General features: G+C 37.6%; 1 protein-coding gene across 1 annotated transcript; it reads left to right on the forward strand.

The window, feature by feature from the left end:
* The first annotated feature begins 312 nt into the window (after positions 1 to 312).
* Positions 313 to 15567, forward strand: LOC134577599 (nicotinamide N-methyltransferase-like). The gene is made up of 4 exons (XM_063436428.1): positions 313 to 390; positions 9334 to 9580; positions 13567 to 13774; positions 14910 to 15567. Exons 2-4 carry the CDS (start codon positions 9430 to 9432, stop codon positions 15334 to 15336), a joined length of 786 nt encoding a protein of 261 aa, XP_063292498.1. The 5' UTR covers positions 313 to 390; positions 9334 to 9429; the 3' UTR covers positions 15337 to 15567.
* Positions 15568 to 18831: the final 3264 nt, after the last annotated feature.

Here is an 18831-nt window from a genome sequence, read left to right on the forward strand (position 1 = left end):
TTATATATTTCTTTCCTTTACTTTTCACTCTTTATTTCTACTCTTCATTATCACATTTTTCACTTCTATGTTTTTGGTGAGTTGGGTAAGCATTTAGGTGATTAGCTCCTTTTGGACTCTTTATACTCTTGGCAATATTTCAGTGCTAATAGGTAACATTTTTCTTCCAGCTGCTTGTTACTATAATTATCAATCAGTAACGCTATCACGCTGCATGCTTTATATACTTTATATGGGTCATTCACAACCACAGAACGATATCCCACTCCTCTCTTCAATATTGGACTCACTCCCAGTCACTCGGACTTCCTCCACCCTCTGTTGGCTGGCTGACGATAACTCCTCCAGTTTATTCATGTTCCCTTTCTCTGTGCTGGATCTGCTACACTGGTAAGACGAGCTTTATTTTTTTTAACAATTTCAGTGCCAGAGGAGGCATTACACACTAATCTGCCAATCAAATAGTGAGATTATGCTATTAAAACCAAATACAATGTGCAGTGTTTGATTAGCAGTAATGTGAAATGTGGTGCAGGATGTAATTACCATATTAACTAGAGCTAACTAACTACACAGCATTGACTTGTTGCGTGTAAATCCAATGATGTACTGGGCAAACAGCATTGATAGTTGACCATTATGGGAATAGTAATTTACTGTTAATATGGCTGTACGATGGGTGGGGGCACTACAGTACAAATTCTAATTTTTGTTAAATGCATCTACAATAATAATCAGCCAGCCATACTGCTAGTTATAGGCTAAGCTTGTGGGCACTACATTACACACTAACTGGCCATTTCTAGTTGACTGCAGCTCCTATGATAAACACCATGGGAATTATAGTTTCGATAGTTATGGCTAATCTTTACCATCCCAGCTATTGTAAACTAAAATTCTCATGTTGCACAGGTACATACCTGTATTTTAACTTGTGCTACCACAGTAATATAATGTTTCCTATTAACATTTATTTGCAGGAGGGTAGCTTGATTGGGGTCCTGCTGCTAGGATAGGAGTGTGGGGCTGAAGTAGCTTTTAAAAAAACGCAATTTACAACTTTTTCGACATGCGTTGTTCTGGAATTTTTGTTTTTGTTTTGTTATTCTGTCTCTCACTGTTTAAATACACCTACCATTAACCCCTTAACACCGCAGCCAAATGTACAAGTTGTGAACGAAACAAAACGTAAACAAAACCTGGCATTTGCGCTATATGTCTGTCCAACCGTAATTCACCTCTTTCATATTAAATGCACCCCCCCTTATTATATATCATTTTATTCAGGGGAAACAGGGCTTTCATTTAATATCAAATATTTAGCTATGAAACATAATTTAATATGAAAAAAATGGGACAAAATAAGATTTTCTTTGATTTTTTTCGTTCTACATGACATTTTAACTGTCAATGTCATAATACTGTTTGCTTTTACTGCAATAAAATACACATATTTGTATTCAGCAAAGTCTCACGTGTAAAACAGTACCCCCTATGTACAGGTTTTATGGTGTTTTGGGAAGTTACAGGGTCAAATATAGCGTGTTACATTTGAAATTGAAATTCGCCAGATTGGTTACGTTGCCTTTGAGACTGTATAGTAGCCCAGGAAATAAATTTACACCCATAATGGCATACCATTTGCAATAGTAGACGACCCAAGGTATTGCAAATAAGCGATGTCCAGTCTTTTTTAGTAGCCATTTGGTCACAAACACTGGCCAAAGTTAGCGTTCGTATTTGTTTGTGAGTGAAAAATGCAAAAAACGCCAATTTTGGCCAGTGTTTGTGACTAAGTGGCTACTAAAAAAGACTGGACATACCCCATTTGCAATATCTTTGGTTGTCTACTATTGCAAATGGTATGCCATCATAGGGGTAATTTTCATTCTTGGGCTACCATAGGGTCATAAAGGCAACGTAAGCAATCTGGCGAATTTTAATGTGAAAAAAATTAAACACAAGCCTTATATTTGACGCTGTAATTTTTGAAAACACCATAAAACCTGTACATGAGGGGTACTGTTGTACTCAGGAGACTTCGCTGAACACAAATATTTGTGTTTCAAAACAGTAAAAAGTATTGCAGCAATAATATCGTCCCTGTAAGTGCTGTTTGTGCGTGAAAAATGCAAAAAACGTCACTTTTACTGGCGATATCATGGTTGTAATACATTTTACTGTTTTGAAACACTAATATTTGTGTTCAGCGAAGTCTCCCGAGTAAAACAGTACCCCCCATGTACAGGTTTTATGGTGTCTTGGAAAGTTATAGGGTTAAATATAGTGCTAGCAAATTAAATTCCCTATACTTTCGGCATGGGTGGTCAGGCAGGTCCCGCTAATTGTAATTAATTAGGATACCTAATTATGTAAAATTATTACATAAATATATGTGTAGAATTAATATATGTATATTTCCTGACCAATTCTACATGGCAGCATTTACTCTTGGGTAGCTCCTCCCCTCACAGCAGAAAGGACAGGAAACAGAACTCTGAAACTGGTATATATAGATCCTCCCCCTACCCATCAGGCAGTCTTTTTTCCTGTCCTTCACAAGCAGTTTGGAAGGAGTCTGCTTCTGCAGGCCAAGGTTTTCTTTTATGCTCACCAGGCTATATTTTTGTAGCCATGCCAGGGTTCAGCCTCTAAGCCCTGAAGACCCAGCAATACGCACTAAGATGAAAAGCTGCTACCCTGGGTACCCCCTTTAGTGACCGGGGGTTGGACCCAAACTCTCCCTGAAGGGGATGAAAATGGTCCACTGCATGCCAGGGTTCAGCCTCTTATCCCTGAAGACCCAGCAACAGGCCAGCTTGGGTACCCCCTAAAGGGATGTATGTGATCTACTGTATGCATGAAGCCCAGCAAACAGCATACCGGTAAGAGTTTCCAGCCTGGGTACTTGCTTCAGCATCCAGGGGTCTGTTTCTTGGAAGTAATGACAGTTGTCCACTGCATATATGAGGCCCAGTTGATTCTAAGCTTTTATCCCTGAAGACCCAGCAAACAGTACATGTGTAGGAGTTACCAGCCTGGGTACCTCCTTCAGCAATCAGGAGTCTAACCCATAACTCTCCCTGAAGGGTTGACAGCGGTACACTGCTTACATGAGGCCCAACAGAGTTGTGACTGCCGGGGTATACCTATTATTTGTGTTCCACCTTGTATGGTGATGATAAATGGCATATGGGGTACAGATGGAAGCCTATAGTTTAAACAGTTTAGGCTGTCAGTTGTTCAAATCCCCATTTTTTCCGCTGAAACTCAGTCCTGCAACGGTTCAGGTGAGTGCATTAGTAGTTTGGATTAAAACTAGTATAGGCACCTGGGTCTCTGTTCTTTCAGTCCCTCCCAGCTGCTTATTTTAGGCTTCCTTCTAACAAATAGGTCACATTTAGGAGATTTGTGTGGTGAGCATTTTAGGTAAGTTTATATTGTTTGGTGCAGGTATATGTACCCAAAAGAGTGCTGATGATACAAGTATGCATTGGGCAAAGTAGTGCTGATAATGCAAAAAGAGTGCTGATAATACAAGGAGGCATTGTGCAAAGGAGTGCTGATAATGCAATGAGACGCTATGAAAAAGAGTGCTAATAATGGATATCCTGGCTGTACAAAGTCTGCTGGAATTCCACAGCCTGGGGTCAGAGGAATATCCAAGGTAAGAGAACCTTCCTGGGTGTCTGTTTGAAGTACACATATGTATATGACAGGTTTTGAAAAACCTAGCTCCAAGGCCACACAAACACTTGTTTCTATCAAGGTATGTGGCATTGATTGCTGTTATCTGTGCATTATCACAAATAAGCAGGCCTTTGCAGACATTGGAAGAATATGCTGCACAGGAGACCACCGGGCCTCAGTATCTGTACATGAACTGGTGGTGATACAGCATCGGTATGTTTCCACTACATGCTCTAATGTATGAACAGTGTGTGTCCGGTATATGCTCTAGGTATGAGTTGCTATGAGGACACGGCCTCAGTATTTGTATCCACTATATGCTCTAGGTATGGGTTACTGTGGGGACATAGCCTCAGTGTAGGTGTCCGCTATATGCTCTGTGTATGAGTTACTGTGAGGACACTGCCTCAGTATATTTATCCACTATATGCTCTATGTATGAGTTACTGTGAGGACACAGCCTCAGTGTATGTACCCACTATAGGCTCTGTGTATGAGTTACTGTGAGGACACTGCCTCAGTATATTTATCCACTATATGCTCTCTATAGGAGTTACTATGAGAACACAGCCTCAGTGTATGTATCCACTATATGCTCTATGTATGAGTTACTGTGAGAACACAGCCTCAGTGTATGTATCCACTATATGCTCTATGTATGAGTTACTGTGAGAACACGGCCTCAGTGTATGTATCCTCTATATGCTCTATGTATGAGTTACTATTAGAACACAGCCTAAGTATATGTATCCTCTATATGCTCTATGTATGCGTTGCTATTAGAACACAGCCTAAGTATATGTATCCACTATATGCTCTATGTATGAGTTACTGTGTGTACACAGCCTCAGTATAGGCACGGCATCAGTGTATGTATCCACTATATGCTCTATGTCAGGGGTAGGCGGCCTTCGGCGCTCCGGGTGTTGTGGACTGCATCCCCCATAGTGCTCTTACACCCATAATGTTGGCAGAGCATCGTGGAGGGTGTGGTCCGGGATGGCTGGGGTGCCGAGGGTTGCCTATGCCTGCTCTATGTGTTAGTTGCTGTGCGAGCACAGCCTAGGTATATGTACCCACTATGGGCTCTGTGTGAGTTACTATAAAGATGCTCTGTGTGTGAGTTGCTGTGGGGACACAGCCTTAGTATTTGTACCCACTATATTGGCTGTGTATGAGTTGATCTGAAGACTCTGCCTCAGTGTGTGTTCTTTATATGCTCTAAGTCGCTGTGAAAACTCAGCCTCAGTATATGTCCTCTACATGCTCTATATGAGACATTGCTTCAGTGTATCTGTTCCCTATGTGTTTGATGTATTAGTGGAAACACAATATGTGTGAATGATATAGGGCACATCCGCTATATGAATCCAAGCTAATACTGGTTCTATGTCGGTTGTGAGTCGCAACCTCAGTATATATGACTGGTGTAATATGTGCATGAAGTTCGGTTAGAACACAGCCTCAATTTAGCTCATTCATATAATCTTAATATGTGTACAGGCATAGTGTCACTGTATATAGCAGAGGTAGGCTATGTATGATTTCTGTTTAAACAGACTCCGTATATGTAACTGATATATCTGTGCATAAGGTGCTGTTAGTAACTCTCACAATGTATGTGATTCATATAATCTGTATGCAGGTTGGTATTATTATATAACCCCAATTTATATACGGCATTGGTAGATTTAGTATATACGAATGATCTAAGGTCTGTTTTGCGCTGAAATGTAGCACTGCCCAGTTCTAGCAAATACTAATGCACTAGTAACTGGATAAGTAATTATTGCCTACTGTGGATTTTCTATTTCATTTTTTTAAATGAAGTATATAAGGGAACATACTGCTGTTGGCTTTGTATTAGATTCCTTCTCCCACAGGTGTTTCAGGATAAGCAATTAACACATTTTTATCACTTCAGGTAGATTGCAGGTGTTACTGAACCTGTCTGAGTGCCTCTCCCAGGAGAGAAGGAGACCTGATTTTCCAAAATGTAGCATGGTACTGTTTCACAGAATCAATGTTAATTACTTTTTTTTTTTTGTGGGTGCACATCTATGTAATTATTCATGAGACAATAGATTTTCTATTACCAGGTATCCTCTCCTCTCTGTCCAAGATAGGGAATGTTTTTTTAATTGGTGACAGTGTTTTACCTTTAGATATATGCTGATTACTAATTCACAGCTAAGTAGATCATACTAGTTGCAAGAGTACAAATTGGGCTAATTGATCTCACAAGTAGGTAACGCTGAAGCCATTACCTGATTTAAAAGCTGTTAATATTGTTTTTTTCTCATAACCTTTTAGTCTTTAAATCTGAATTCATTTCCTTAAAGCATAAATCTTATCTTTTATCCCTTGGGGTCCTGAAAGTTTGGCAATCCCTTTCGTATATGTCAGGAGTGTCATGCTTCTGGTTCTTAATGTGTTAATGATCAGAATCTTCTGACCAATTCCCCTGTTGTGAAGGGGAACATTATAAATTCCTTTCTGCAATAATGGTATTATTTTAGGCTCATATGCTCAGGTAACTTTGATGCTGTGAATTGCATGTATTTTAAGGTCTTTCCAGTCCCCAGTCCTTCCTACCAGGTTTTCTATTTTAGGTAAAAATTCACCTGCTACCTGAACAATAGTGGAAATCCCTAAACAGGTTCTGTAATTGCGACCAACCTGTGGATTATATGTTTGGATTGGGGTTGATATCTTGCAGATATAACAAGCTGCTTATTATCACCATAGGCTCTGCCATAAGTCCTTCTTCACTGTCTGAGGATAAGGTAAGAGGAAGTATGTGGTTGTTCTCCTAGGGATAATTGAATATCTTCTACTGCCCTGCTTATTGTGTGTCTGTTGCCACAATGTATAATGTGCCTCTGGTTACCACCTTCCCATCAGTATCTTGCCTAATATGTGTGTGTATATTTTCTATTACCATGTATATCTTACTTATGTTGCACAACAGTCTCTAGTAAATGTGATTAAACTGTTTGGCATAACCTGTACTATTTTACAAATATAGGTACTGACATGGTTAGCCTCCTTATTGATTATTAGTTGCCACATATTCTATGGTTCATACCGATATTTCTTCATTTTCCTCAACTAATCTGTATATGGTTCTTCTTGCCTTTTGCCTAGTAATGTGATTAGTTTATCTCCTGTGGCTGATCATTGCTCTATCAATTCGTCCACTGTGTGAGGTTGTGAATCTGAATTTAGCAACATCGGGTAATTGTTGCAGTGTTTTAATGACCGACTCTTATTTCTCTACTAGGCTCTGCCCCTTTCTGACAGGCAGATATTGATTTGTTCCTGTTGCTTCAGGTAAGTAGTTCACAAGGCAAGAGGAAGCGGTGTGAATCATCTTTATTAAATACATCCAGAAAGTAGTAAGATTCTCAGTGTTATTCTCCCCATGTTTAATAACATGGGGTCTCCGTTCTCATCCAACATTTATCTGCGTGTTACAGTATGATCACTGGAAGTTATGCCTTTGTTGAGGTTTTGATTTGATGATATCAATTCGGTTTTATATCAGTAACATTTTTCTTCTCTAGTTTATGCTTTTATGGCCTTAATTCCTATCTGACTCTATATCTATTCAGGATATTTCTGGTATTGAATGCCAGGAGGTTGCTGACCTTGCAGCCTCTAGGGGAAATTTGTCTTGTCTGAGCAGATTTTTATGACGATTTCCTATTGATTCTTGTTTGGCTTTGTAAAGTCTTCTACGATTTATACAGCTCAATAATGGTTTTATAGCTATTGGCTGTTTTTGAACTCTGTCCCTCCCTCTATGTATTGCTTGGGTATTCCCCAAGAGTAAATGCTGCCATGTAGAATTGGTCAGGAAAATGGAAAATTCCTTCATACTTACCGTAATTTTCTTTTCCTGATAATTATACATGGCAGCATTACGGTCCCACCCATATACTATAGGAGGTGAAGCTAGTTACAAAGACTGCCTGATGGGTAGGGGGAGGATCTATATATACCAGTTTCAGAGTTCTGTTTCCTGTCCTTTCTGCTGTGAGGGGAGGAGCTACCCAAGAGTAAATGCTGCCATGTATAATTATCAGGAAAAGAAAATTACGGTAAGTATGAAGGAATTTTCCATTATATACATATGTGTATATATACGTATATATATATATATATATATTTTTTTAATATTTGTATTTATATATAGGTATATATATAGTGATATATACGTATATATTTATGTATATAGATATATATATTATTTTGTTCTACGTGTATTTTGATATAAATATATATATATTAATATCACAATACAGTTAGAACGAAATAAAACACATCTATATATTTTTTAATATTTTATTTTTAATTATTTATTTTATTTTATTTTTTTACGTTTTACATATTTTTTTTTTATATTATTTATAAATATATATATAACAATAATTATATATATATTTAATCAGTATCAGTCTACGTGTAATTTGATATTAATATATATATATAATTATATATATATTAATATTAAAATACACCTAGACGGTGTATGTGTGTGTATGTATATGTGTATATATATACTTAGATCATATATATATAATATATATATATATGATCTAAGTATAAAATTTTTTTTTTACACTTTTTTCATTATTTTTATTTTCAGCCAGCAGGGGGACCAACTGTCATTACAGTTGGTCCCCCTGCTGGCAATGCCTGAGCCAGCTATCCCGGCCATGTGATTGTGAGGTCCTCGCAAGGACCTCACTCTCACATGACCGGGAGGCACCGGAGGAGGAAGATGTGCCGCGGGGGGGCTCCCAGGGAGTCCCCCCAACCGCGATCGCCGGCGTGGGACCGCCGGCGACCGGGTAAGTTACTAAAAACCGGAGGGCGTACTATTACGTCCGGCGGCGTTTAGAGCCGCTTTTAAAAGGACGTAATAGTACGCCCTCCGGACTTAAGGGGTTAATATTATAGACTGATCATTTCTTTGTCAGTGGGCAAACGTTCAAAATCAGCAGGGGATCAAATACCTTTTTTCCCTCGCTGTACACCTCAGCATTCAGAATCCAATACTACCCACAAATACACCCCTACATTCAAACATCAACATTACATACACACAACCCTACATTCAAAACCAAACACTACACACAAGTAAACTACTGCTATCAAATGGCAACAGTACATAAAAACACACAATACTACACACAAATACTCCCCTAAATTCACACATAGTCCATACAAAAAAATGCTTTCATTCAAACATACAAACACTGTTCACTGCTAATTACATCCTTGCAAGCATGGGCAAATGGTAGTTCTTAAGCTGGCAAAGCATGTGGGAGTTGTATGACAGCTGGGAATCTACCTTTTTGTCCATCCTCGCGATAGGGGGGCCCAAAACAATTCTTGCGCCAGGGCCCTCTAAACTTTAGTTCTGTCACTGAATGAATATTATAATATATACAAACATCAAAAAAGTTATTTCATTATTATTTATGTATCCATCCTTTGTCTGTCAGTCTGTTTTTCTGTCTACCCGTGTATCGTATTTATCTTTGCTTACCTGTCTATTTTCATGAGCAACTTTGTTGTACATCACCTCTGGAGTGTAAACACAGTTTAATGTTAACCTCTTGTCTTTTAACCCAGTTATCAGCCTTTGTTGATAAATCTTAAAAAGAGAGATTTACACCATAATCTGGAACGATTTCTGTGAATTTGAATTGAAAATAGACAGACGAGGCAATGGATACACCATTCTCTGGACCAGAGATTTTCATAAAGGATTTTAATTCAAAAGATTATTATGATTCATACTATGCTTCAGACAAAGGAGTAATGCTTGGTGAATGGACAAATTTTGCATTGAAGAATTTCCATGATATCTTCTCTTCAGGTAATCTACTAGAATGTGAATAATCTTTGAATAAATTTTTTTTATAGATAAAACGTGAATGTGACGAAAAAAACACACTTTTATTTTCTCAATCTAATTACTAGCATAAAAATATGTGGTACTTTTTCTTTTTCGAAGGATTCTCTATATTTGCCTTATAAACATAGTTTGCTACTTGATATATTACGTAGACCAGGAGTGGCTAAAAGGCAGATCTTTAGATGTAATGGAACTATATTTCCCATGATAGTTTGTCAGTCTTTAAATATGATGAACATCATAACCATTATAGTTTTGTACTCCTGGATTGACTGGCTTTTTGGCCATTTGTGATTTTGAATGTTTTGGTTTGATTTTTGGAGTTATTCACAAGTGAGTATTGGCAGGAATTCAAAGTTAACTTTAAACATAAGGCCAAAGCTCCCAAACTATAAGCGTGGACTTGGAGAACATTTCTAGTTTGGCTATTTTGCCAATAAAATTAAAAAGCACTTTCAATTCACTTTGAATTCCAGACAGTTCTCACTATGAACAGCCCTGTTAGTTGTCATAGTAAGTGTGAGTTCTAGGCATTTTTTTCTGAGTTTACATTAATACAAATAGACCTGTAAGATTATTTTATATATTTTGTTCTCTAATGTTTCAAGTTACCTTTACCGTGCTGACATGAATTCACATAGTAATTGTTTTGAATGATTTATAGCATAAACAAAACAAAGCAATCCAAGAAACATGGGTAGACATTGCTTCCCTCAAATCCAAACTCATATATTGTCATAAGGACATTCTTGAAAATGAGAGAAACCTAAATGTATCCTTCCTGGTAAAATATTTTATAAAAAAGTAAATAAATACGATATTGTCATAAAAGGTTGTGCTGTCAAACAGCAGGTCATTATACATTACTCCAACAGAAATACGTATTGGAATGTGAACCATTTCTGGCCTGTCTCCCTCAACAGCTGAAGTCAAAGTGTCTAGAAGAATATTGCCTGAAAGTATAGTTGTTTTATTGATCCTTATATTTTACCCATCTTTTGGTAACATTACTTCATCTGTGAATAAAATTAACATTTAGTGGCTGTCCCTTAACCATCAAACTTTTTTTAGTTACTACCTATTGATTGGAATGGAGATACAGCCAACATGATTAGGAGACCTATTGTCCACCATATGAAACTAAGATGCTGGTTGGCCCGCATCCCAAAAAAGCAAGAAAACCACATCTTCTCCATTTCATTACCTGTTTTTCTGGTGCCAGAAATGACAATCTAAAGCATGAACCAAAACAAAAATGACTGGGCTCATATGAGTTGGTTCACCCCAGCTTCTGCCACATGGCGATTTGAAAATCAGAAATTCTTCCAATAACTCAATCGACCCAAAATCTCCAAATCTAATTATTTGTATATGTTGTATGGAATCCTGGGAGAATTTTGTTTGGAATTTTGGCATGGCTGTATTGAGGGTTTTTTATGTTAATTTTAATATATATTTCCAATAGAGCAGTATATGTGAAAATGTTCTTAGTCAAGCAGGGTTATTTTTTTATTTTATAATCTCACCATAATATTATTATTTTTTAGCTTATTGTTGTTAGAGAGATACCCGAAATTAAACTAAAGCTGGTACCATGCCAATGAGCCCAAAAAGGTGAAAAACAGCACTCTAATACAAAGTCCATTGGGGAATAAAATCTGCAAAAGAGAATTAGGTCTGTGATAGTGGAAATTTACAAACTTGATACATTCTTTCCAACTGTTAGAGCAATCATGCTACCTGTGTACACGTTGACTTTTACCGACATGCTAACCTTGTACGGCACATTGGAATTTGGCATCCACAGCTGAAATCTAATTAATAATCTCTTATTGCACCATGAATAAAGATGACATGAGAACAGAGGGGATTTCGGGACACACAAAAATTGTTACTTGCACCTTTTTCATAAAAACTAGGTTAAAGTAAAGAACATTGTATCCAACCAGTACATTTATGGTACTGTGGTACTTGCTGCACCAAAGGTAGTTTAGCTCATTCCTGGAATGTGTAAGATTTCAATTAAACTTTGTAATGGTCAATGTAATTTAAATGTGGGCTAGAATATCTTTATCTTACACCGAGGGCTATATGCTGGCATCCATTACAATTAACACATAAAGATGATACCTGCTTTTCTTCTGCCAAAACTGTTTGTTAGGGTAGCAATGGCAGTCTTCATATACACTGAACAAAGTTATAAACGCAACACTTTTGTTTTTGCACCCGTTTTTGATGAGATGAACTCAAAGATCTAAGACTTTTTCTATGTACACAAAAGGCCTATTTCTCTCAAATATTGTTCGCAAACCTGTCTAAATCTGTGTTAGTGAGCACTTTTCCTTTGGCGAGATAATCCATTCCACCTCACAGGTGTGGCATATCAAGATGCTGATTAGACAGCATGATTATTGCACAGGTGTGCCTTAGGCTGGCCACAATAAAAGGCCACTCTAAAATGTGCAGTTTTACTATATTAGGGAGGTCCGGGGGGGTCCGAAAACCAATCAGTATCTGGTATGACAACCATTTGCCTCACACAGTGCAACACAACTCCTTCGCATAGAGTTGATCAGGTTGTTGATTGTGGTCTGTGGAATGTTGGTCCACTCCTCTTCAATGGCTGTGCGAAATTGCTGGATATTGGCAGGACCTGGAACATGCTGCCGAATACGCATGATCCAGAGCATCCCAAACATGCTCAATGAGTGACATATCCGGTGAGTATGCTGGCCATGCAAGAACTGGGATGTTTTCAGCTTCCAGGAATTGTGTACAGATCCTTGCAACATGGGGCCGTGCATTATAATGCTGCAATATGAGGTGATGGTAGTGGATGAATGGCACAACAATGGGCCTCAGGATCTTGTCACGGTATCTCTGTACATTCAAAATTCCATCAATAAAATGCACCTGTGTTCATTGTCCATAACATACGCCTGCCCATACCATAACCCCACCGCCACCATGGGCCACTCAATCCACAACAATGACATCAGCAAACTGCTCACCCACACAACGCCATACACGCTGTCTGCCATCTGCCCTGTACAGTGAAAACTGTGATTCATCCGTGAAGAGAACACCTCTCCGAAGTGCCAGACGCCATTGAATGTGAGCATTAGCCCACTCAAGTCGGTTACAACGACGAACTACAGTCAGGTCAAGACCCCGACGAGGACGACGAACATGTAGATGAGCATCCCTGAGATGGTTTTTGACAGTTTGTGCAGAAATTCTTTGGTTGTGCAAACTGATTGTTGCAGCAGCTGTCCAGATGGCTGGTCTCAGACGATCTTGGAGGTGAAGATGCTGGATGTGGAGGTCCTGGGCTGGTGTGGTTATACGTGGTCTGGGGTTGTGAGGCTGGTTGGATGTATTGCCAAATTCTCTGATACGCCTTTGGAGATGGCTTATGGTAGAGAAATGAGCATTAAATTCACGGGCTTTCCCGCAGTCAGCATGCCAATTGCACGCTCCCTCAAAACTTGCGACATCTGTGGCATTGTGCTGTGCGATAAAACTGCACATTTTAGAGTGGCCTTTTTTTTTGTGTTTGCCAGATTGCACAAGAGATGAAATATCAGTCTGTGAAAGATTCTAGTCACAATCCATAGGTTATCAATTTCCCAAATCAGTCCACAGCAGTTGTTCACAAACCAGTCCTTAAGACACCCCGAAAGTCTTGCATGTCCCAATTCTAATCCAATGGAGACACTGATTGAGTTGAGAACCACTAATTAATAGGACTATTCACATGGTTAGGAGTACATTGTCGACTGCATAATGAAACTCAGGTTTTTCCTTAAATCAACAACTCACATATTTCTTAATCATAACCTTGAATATTTTGTTTAAAAAAAGAAAAATCCATGCTTTTAAAAAAAAAAAAAAAAATCTACAGAATTATGGTTTTATATCTCTGAATATATACTTCATCTTAAAAGGAGTTGTTAAAGGAAACACACTGATTGATATCGGTGCTGGACCAACAATCTATCACCTGCTGTCAGCTTGTGAAGTCTTTCCCAACATTATCACTTCCGACTTCCTGGAGCAAAATCTAGCCGAACTAAAGAAATGGCTGACGAAGGAATCTAATATGTTAAACTGGACCCCATGTGTAAAATATGTTTGTGATCTAGAAGGAAAAAGGTAAGATCAATTAAATAATGAAAATGTAATAAGGATTTTTTTGTAAGAAAGAAGAATGTAGTTTTATACTTATACTAGGAAGTAACACGTTTATGGCGTACATATGTGTGTGAAACCAAAAACCAGAAGGAAAAAAAGCTAAGTGCAAACATATCCTTAAAAATTGCTTCCATTTCAAATATAATGAGGTTTATTTATTAAGTAGCAATAAAGTGCTGATTAAGAAATATCAAACTCAGCTACAGCCACACAATGGGTATTTTAGCATTACATTTTGTAAATTGGTTTCAGTTCACTTTAATCGACATTTCGAGAATACATGCCAATGTGAGACCTCTATCACTATTTGTATTCTGTGGCATATTTCTATGGGTTGTAAACTATGCAACTTTAACTTGAGAGCTTTACAGGGTTCACATGTCTACACTTAATGGGATTATTATGTCACCAGATGACTACATGCGATGGACCAGAAAATCTGTTTTTCAAATACACAGAAATTTCTTCTCTAATAGTATTGGTTCATTTGGAAATAGAGATGTCCCGAACAGTTCACCGGGAACTGTTCGCCGGCGAACTTAGCTTGTTTGCGGTCGCCACGGCAGGCGAACATATGCGATGTTCGGTTCGCCCCCTATTCGTCATGGAGCTGGGAGGGTCTGGGAGGGAGGGTCTGCTGCTGATTGTCTGGAATGTGTCTGCTGACTGTGAGGTACAGGGTCAAAGTTTACTCAATGATGCCGAATAGGGGGCGGATCGAACATCGCATATGTTCGCCCGCCGTGGCGACCGCGAACAAGCTTTGTTCGCTGGCGAATAGTTCCCGGCGAACTGTTCGGGACATCTCTATTTGGAAAGCTTATTAAATGAAGGACCAGACAAGTAGCTTGAACAATTAACAGCACTGTCAGGGAATTGGACATCAAATATAGGAAATGTTATATAAATGTTGAGAGAAGATTGTCATGTATATGATAAAGCTTTATGCGGATAAGATGGACATGTATGTGCCTTACCATGTAAAGATTGATGCAAATGATCAGAGTTTTTTATTCTATGTTATCTGTGAATCAGTTATAGAATTTACCTACAAATCAGAGCTGGTTCATAGTTAATATCCATTTCTGATTTCCAGTGTTAATTTAGGGGAAAAGGAAGAAAAACTCCGCAAAAGTGTGAAGCAAGTTTTGAAATGTGACGTACTGAAGAAGAATCCATTTGAGCCACTTGTTCTGCCACCAGCTGATTGTCTAATAAGTTGTTTCTGCTTAGAGTCCGCATGTAAGGATGTGGCTTCCTATTGCAACACCCTGAAAAGTCTTAAGGACTTGCTCAAACCAGGAGGCCATATCATACTGCAGAGTGCACTAAATGGTACATTTTATTATGTTGGGGAAAAAAAGTATTATTGCTTGAGTATAGCAAAGGAAGATATTGAGAAGTCTTTTATAGAAGCTGGTTATGAAATTGTGAAATTAGAAGTGCAACAGCGTGAGGATATGTCTAGTTTAGACATCTCTGATTACGACAGCTTCTACTGCATTCACGCCCGTAAGCCATGAAGTCTATAACATTTTCACCAATATTGGCCGCTTCGCGCTTTTTTTCTTTTTAAAGAGAATAAAAATGTGTTTAAGATGATAAAGTTCATTGAAATATGATTTATCAATTGATCAGAGTTTGATGTTTAATTATGATAGTGCAAATGTGTATTAATACACATATATAAAAGGGACCCTATAGTCACCAGAACAACTGAGTATAGTTGTGAGTATAACCAGTCCTCAGATGACTAGTAGATGTGTTTCCTGGGGCAGTGCTGCACATTATGCAGAACTGACATTCGGTGGCTGATAAACAATTGGGGATAAACAATTTTAGAACAATATTTTGGACTGGTTGTAAGCATACATTTCCTAAAAATAGGACATATTTTTAGCTTTGTATATGCATTTCTGTGTGTAATCTCAAATGTTACTGATCATTGATGTTTTTCTAGCACATAAAATTTTTGAATGTGTGTTCAATAAACAAAGGTGGAATCCCTCTATCAATACACTCCTGCTCCTGTCTTCTGTTCTTTAATATCCCCATACATTATTTTCCTATTGTTGAAAATGGTGATAATTCCATTAAGAAAAATAAAATTGTCTAGTTTTATGCTTTAATCTAATGTTTTATTAAATAGGTACAACGCCTAAAATGGCAGTAGGGTAGCAATTGAGATTCATGTAAGTTCAATTTGCAAATTAGTTTGTTTCTCAATGGTCCATCTGCTATCTTGTCACCACTGACTGTCACAACTGGTACAAGCACCAACAAGAAAGGATGCTTGTCTGGATCCGGTTATAACAAACAATGTTGATCTTTTGACCAAGTCAAGTAGGTTAGCACTTGTGAAATAGTGATCACAATATGGTGTCTTTTGACATAAATTTAAAAAAGCAAAAGCACATGGGGTATACTAAAACATGCAATTTTAAAAAGGCCAATTTCCATAAGTTAACACCAGCTTTGCAACATATTAATTGACATAGACTCTTTAGTGACAAAAACCCACTGAGGATAAATGGAATATCTTCTAACAAATATTAGAAATGTAAATTTCTCAGTGTGTACCATCGGGTAGTAAATATAGAAGAAACAAAATAAAACCAATGTGGCTTATTGGGAAAGTAAACCAAGAGATTAAAAATAAGAAAAGGGCATTTAAAGCATTACATATGGACATCGTGTATAAGATATAAGGATGCCAATAATGCATGCAAACAGGCAATCCGAGTAGTTAAACTAGAAAATGAGAAAATGATAGGCAAAGAGAGCAAAAGCAGCCCAAAACATTTTTTAAGTACATAGATTCTAAAACAAAAAATTAAAGTGTAGGTACACTATAAACTAAGATGGGGTGTTAGTTAATGAAGACCAGGAAAATGCAGACATTTTATATAACTATTTTCCCTCAGTATATAACAAGAAAGATCCTATGGCAAGAGATATGCAAACCATTGCTGCAAAAAAACTTGCAAAAAAATTGTGATTGGGTGACTCAAGACAAGTTGCTGCAGCACCTAGAGAAAGTTTATGTAAACAAAGCTCCGAAGCCTGACGGTATTCATCCACGAGTACTTAAGGAACTAAGTGTGGAAATAAGGTTTTTAAGGGATAATATTCAGGAATTAATTGGGAAGAACATTGTTATTAGCAATAATCAGCATGGTTTTATGAAACATAGGTCACGTCAAACTAACCTAATTGCATTCTATGAAGAAGTAAGTAGCAGTATAGATCAGGGTGTTGCAGTGGACATGATCTACTTGGACTTTGCCAAGGAGTTTAACATGGTTTCTTATAATAGGTTAGCGTTCAAACTAAAACATATTGGTCTAGATGAAAATTCTTGTTCTTAGGTAGAACATTGGCTGAAATCTAAAGTACGAAGAGCTGTCATTATTAGTAAATTTTCGAGTTGGAATAAGGGTAAGTGGTGTCCCACAGAGTTCTGTGTCCCTCAGGGTTCTGTTCTGGGACCGCTTCTATTTAACAAATGTATAAATTATCTTGAAATACTTAAGGAACTAAGTGTGGAAAGAAGTGAACTTCTGTATATAATCTTTCAAGATTCTTTTCTTTCAGGAATTGGACTGGGGCATTGGAAGAAGGCAGATGTGGTTTCAATATTCAAAGAGGGTTCAAAAATTCTTGCCTGGAAATTATAGACCTGTGAGCTTAACTTCTGTGGCTGGGAAAGTTTTTAAAGGGTTTTTAAGGGATAATATTCAGGAATTAATTGGGAAGAACATTGTTATTAGCAATAATCAGCATGGTTTTATGAAACATAGGTCACGTCAAACTAACCTAATTGCATTCTATGAAGAAGTAAGTAGCAGTATAGATTAGGGTGTTGCAGTGGACATGATCTACTTGGACTTTGCCAAGGAGTTTAACATGGTTTCTTATAATAGGTTAGTGTTCAAACTAAAACATATTGTTCTAGATGAAAATTCTTGTTCTTAGGTAGAACATTGGCTGAAATCTAAAGTACGAAGAGCTGTCATTATTAGTAAATTTTCGAGTTGGAATAAGGGTAAGTGGTGTCCCACAGAGTTCTGTGTCCCTCAGGGTTCTGTTCTGGGACCGCTTCTATTTAACAAATGTATAAATTATCTTGAAATACTTAAGGAACTAAGTGTGGAAAGAAGTGAACTTCTGTATATAATCTTTCAAGATTCTTTTCTTTCAGGAATTGGACTGGGGCATTGGAAGAAGGCAGATGTGGTTTCAATATTCAAAGAGGGTTCAAAAATTCTTGCCTGGAAATTATAGACCTGTGAGCTTAACTTCTGTGGCTGGGAAAGTTTTTAAAGGGTTTTTAAGGGATAATATTCAGGAATTAATTGGGAAGAACATTGTTATTAGCAATAATCAGCATGGTTTTATGAAACATAGGTCACGTCAAACTAACCTAATTGCATTCTATGAAGAAGTAAGTAGCAGTATAGATTAGGGTGTTGCAGTGGACATGATCTACTTGGACTTTGCCAAGGAGTTTAACATGGTTTCTTATAATAGGTTAGTGTTCAAACTAAAACATATTGGTCTAGATGAAAATTCTTGTTCTTAGGTAGAACATTGGCTGAAATCTAAAGTACGAAGAGCTGTCATTATTAGTAAATTTTCGAGTTGGAATAAGGGTAAGTGGTGTCCCACAGAGTTCTGTGTCCCTCAGGGTTCTGTTCTGGGACCGCTTCTATTTAACAAATGTATAAATTATCTTGAAATACTTAAGGAACTAAGTGTGGAAAGAAGTGAACTTCTGTATATAATCTTTCAAGATTCTTTTCTTTCAGGAATTGGACTGGGGCATTGGAAGAAGGCAGATGTGGTTTCAATATTCAAAGAGGGTTCAAAAATTCTTGCCTGGAAATTATAGACCTGTGAGCTTAACTTCTGTGGCTGGGAAAGTTTTTGAAGGTTTTTAAGGGATAATATTCAGGAATTAATTGGGAAGAACATTGTTATTAGCAATAATCAGCATGGTTTTATGAAACATAGGTCAC

Source organism: Pelobates fuscus, chromosome 11 (assembly GCF_036172605.1).
Source record: "Pelobates fuscus isolate aPelFus1 chromosome 11, aPelFus1.pri, whole genome shotgun sequence".
In the NCBI taxonomy this organism is placed as follows: Eukaryota; Metazoa; Chordata; class Amphibia; order Anura; family Pelobatidae; genus Pelobates; species Pelobates fuscus.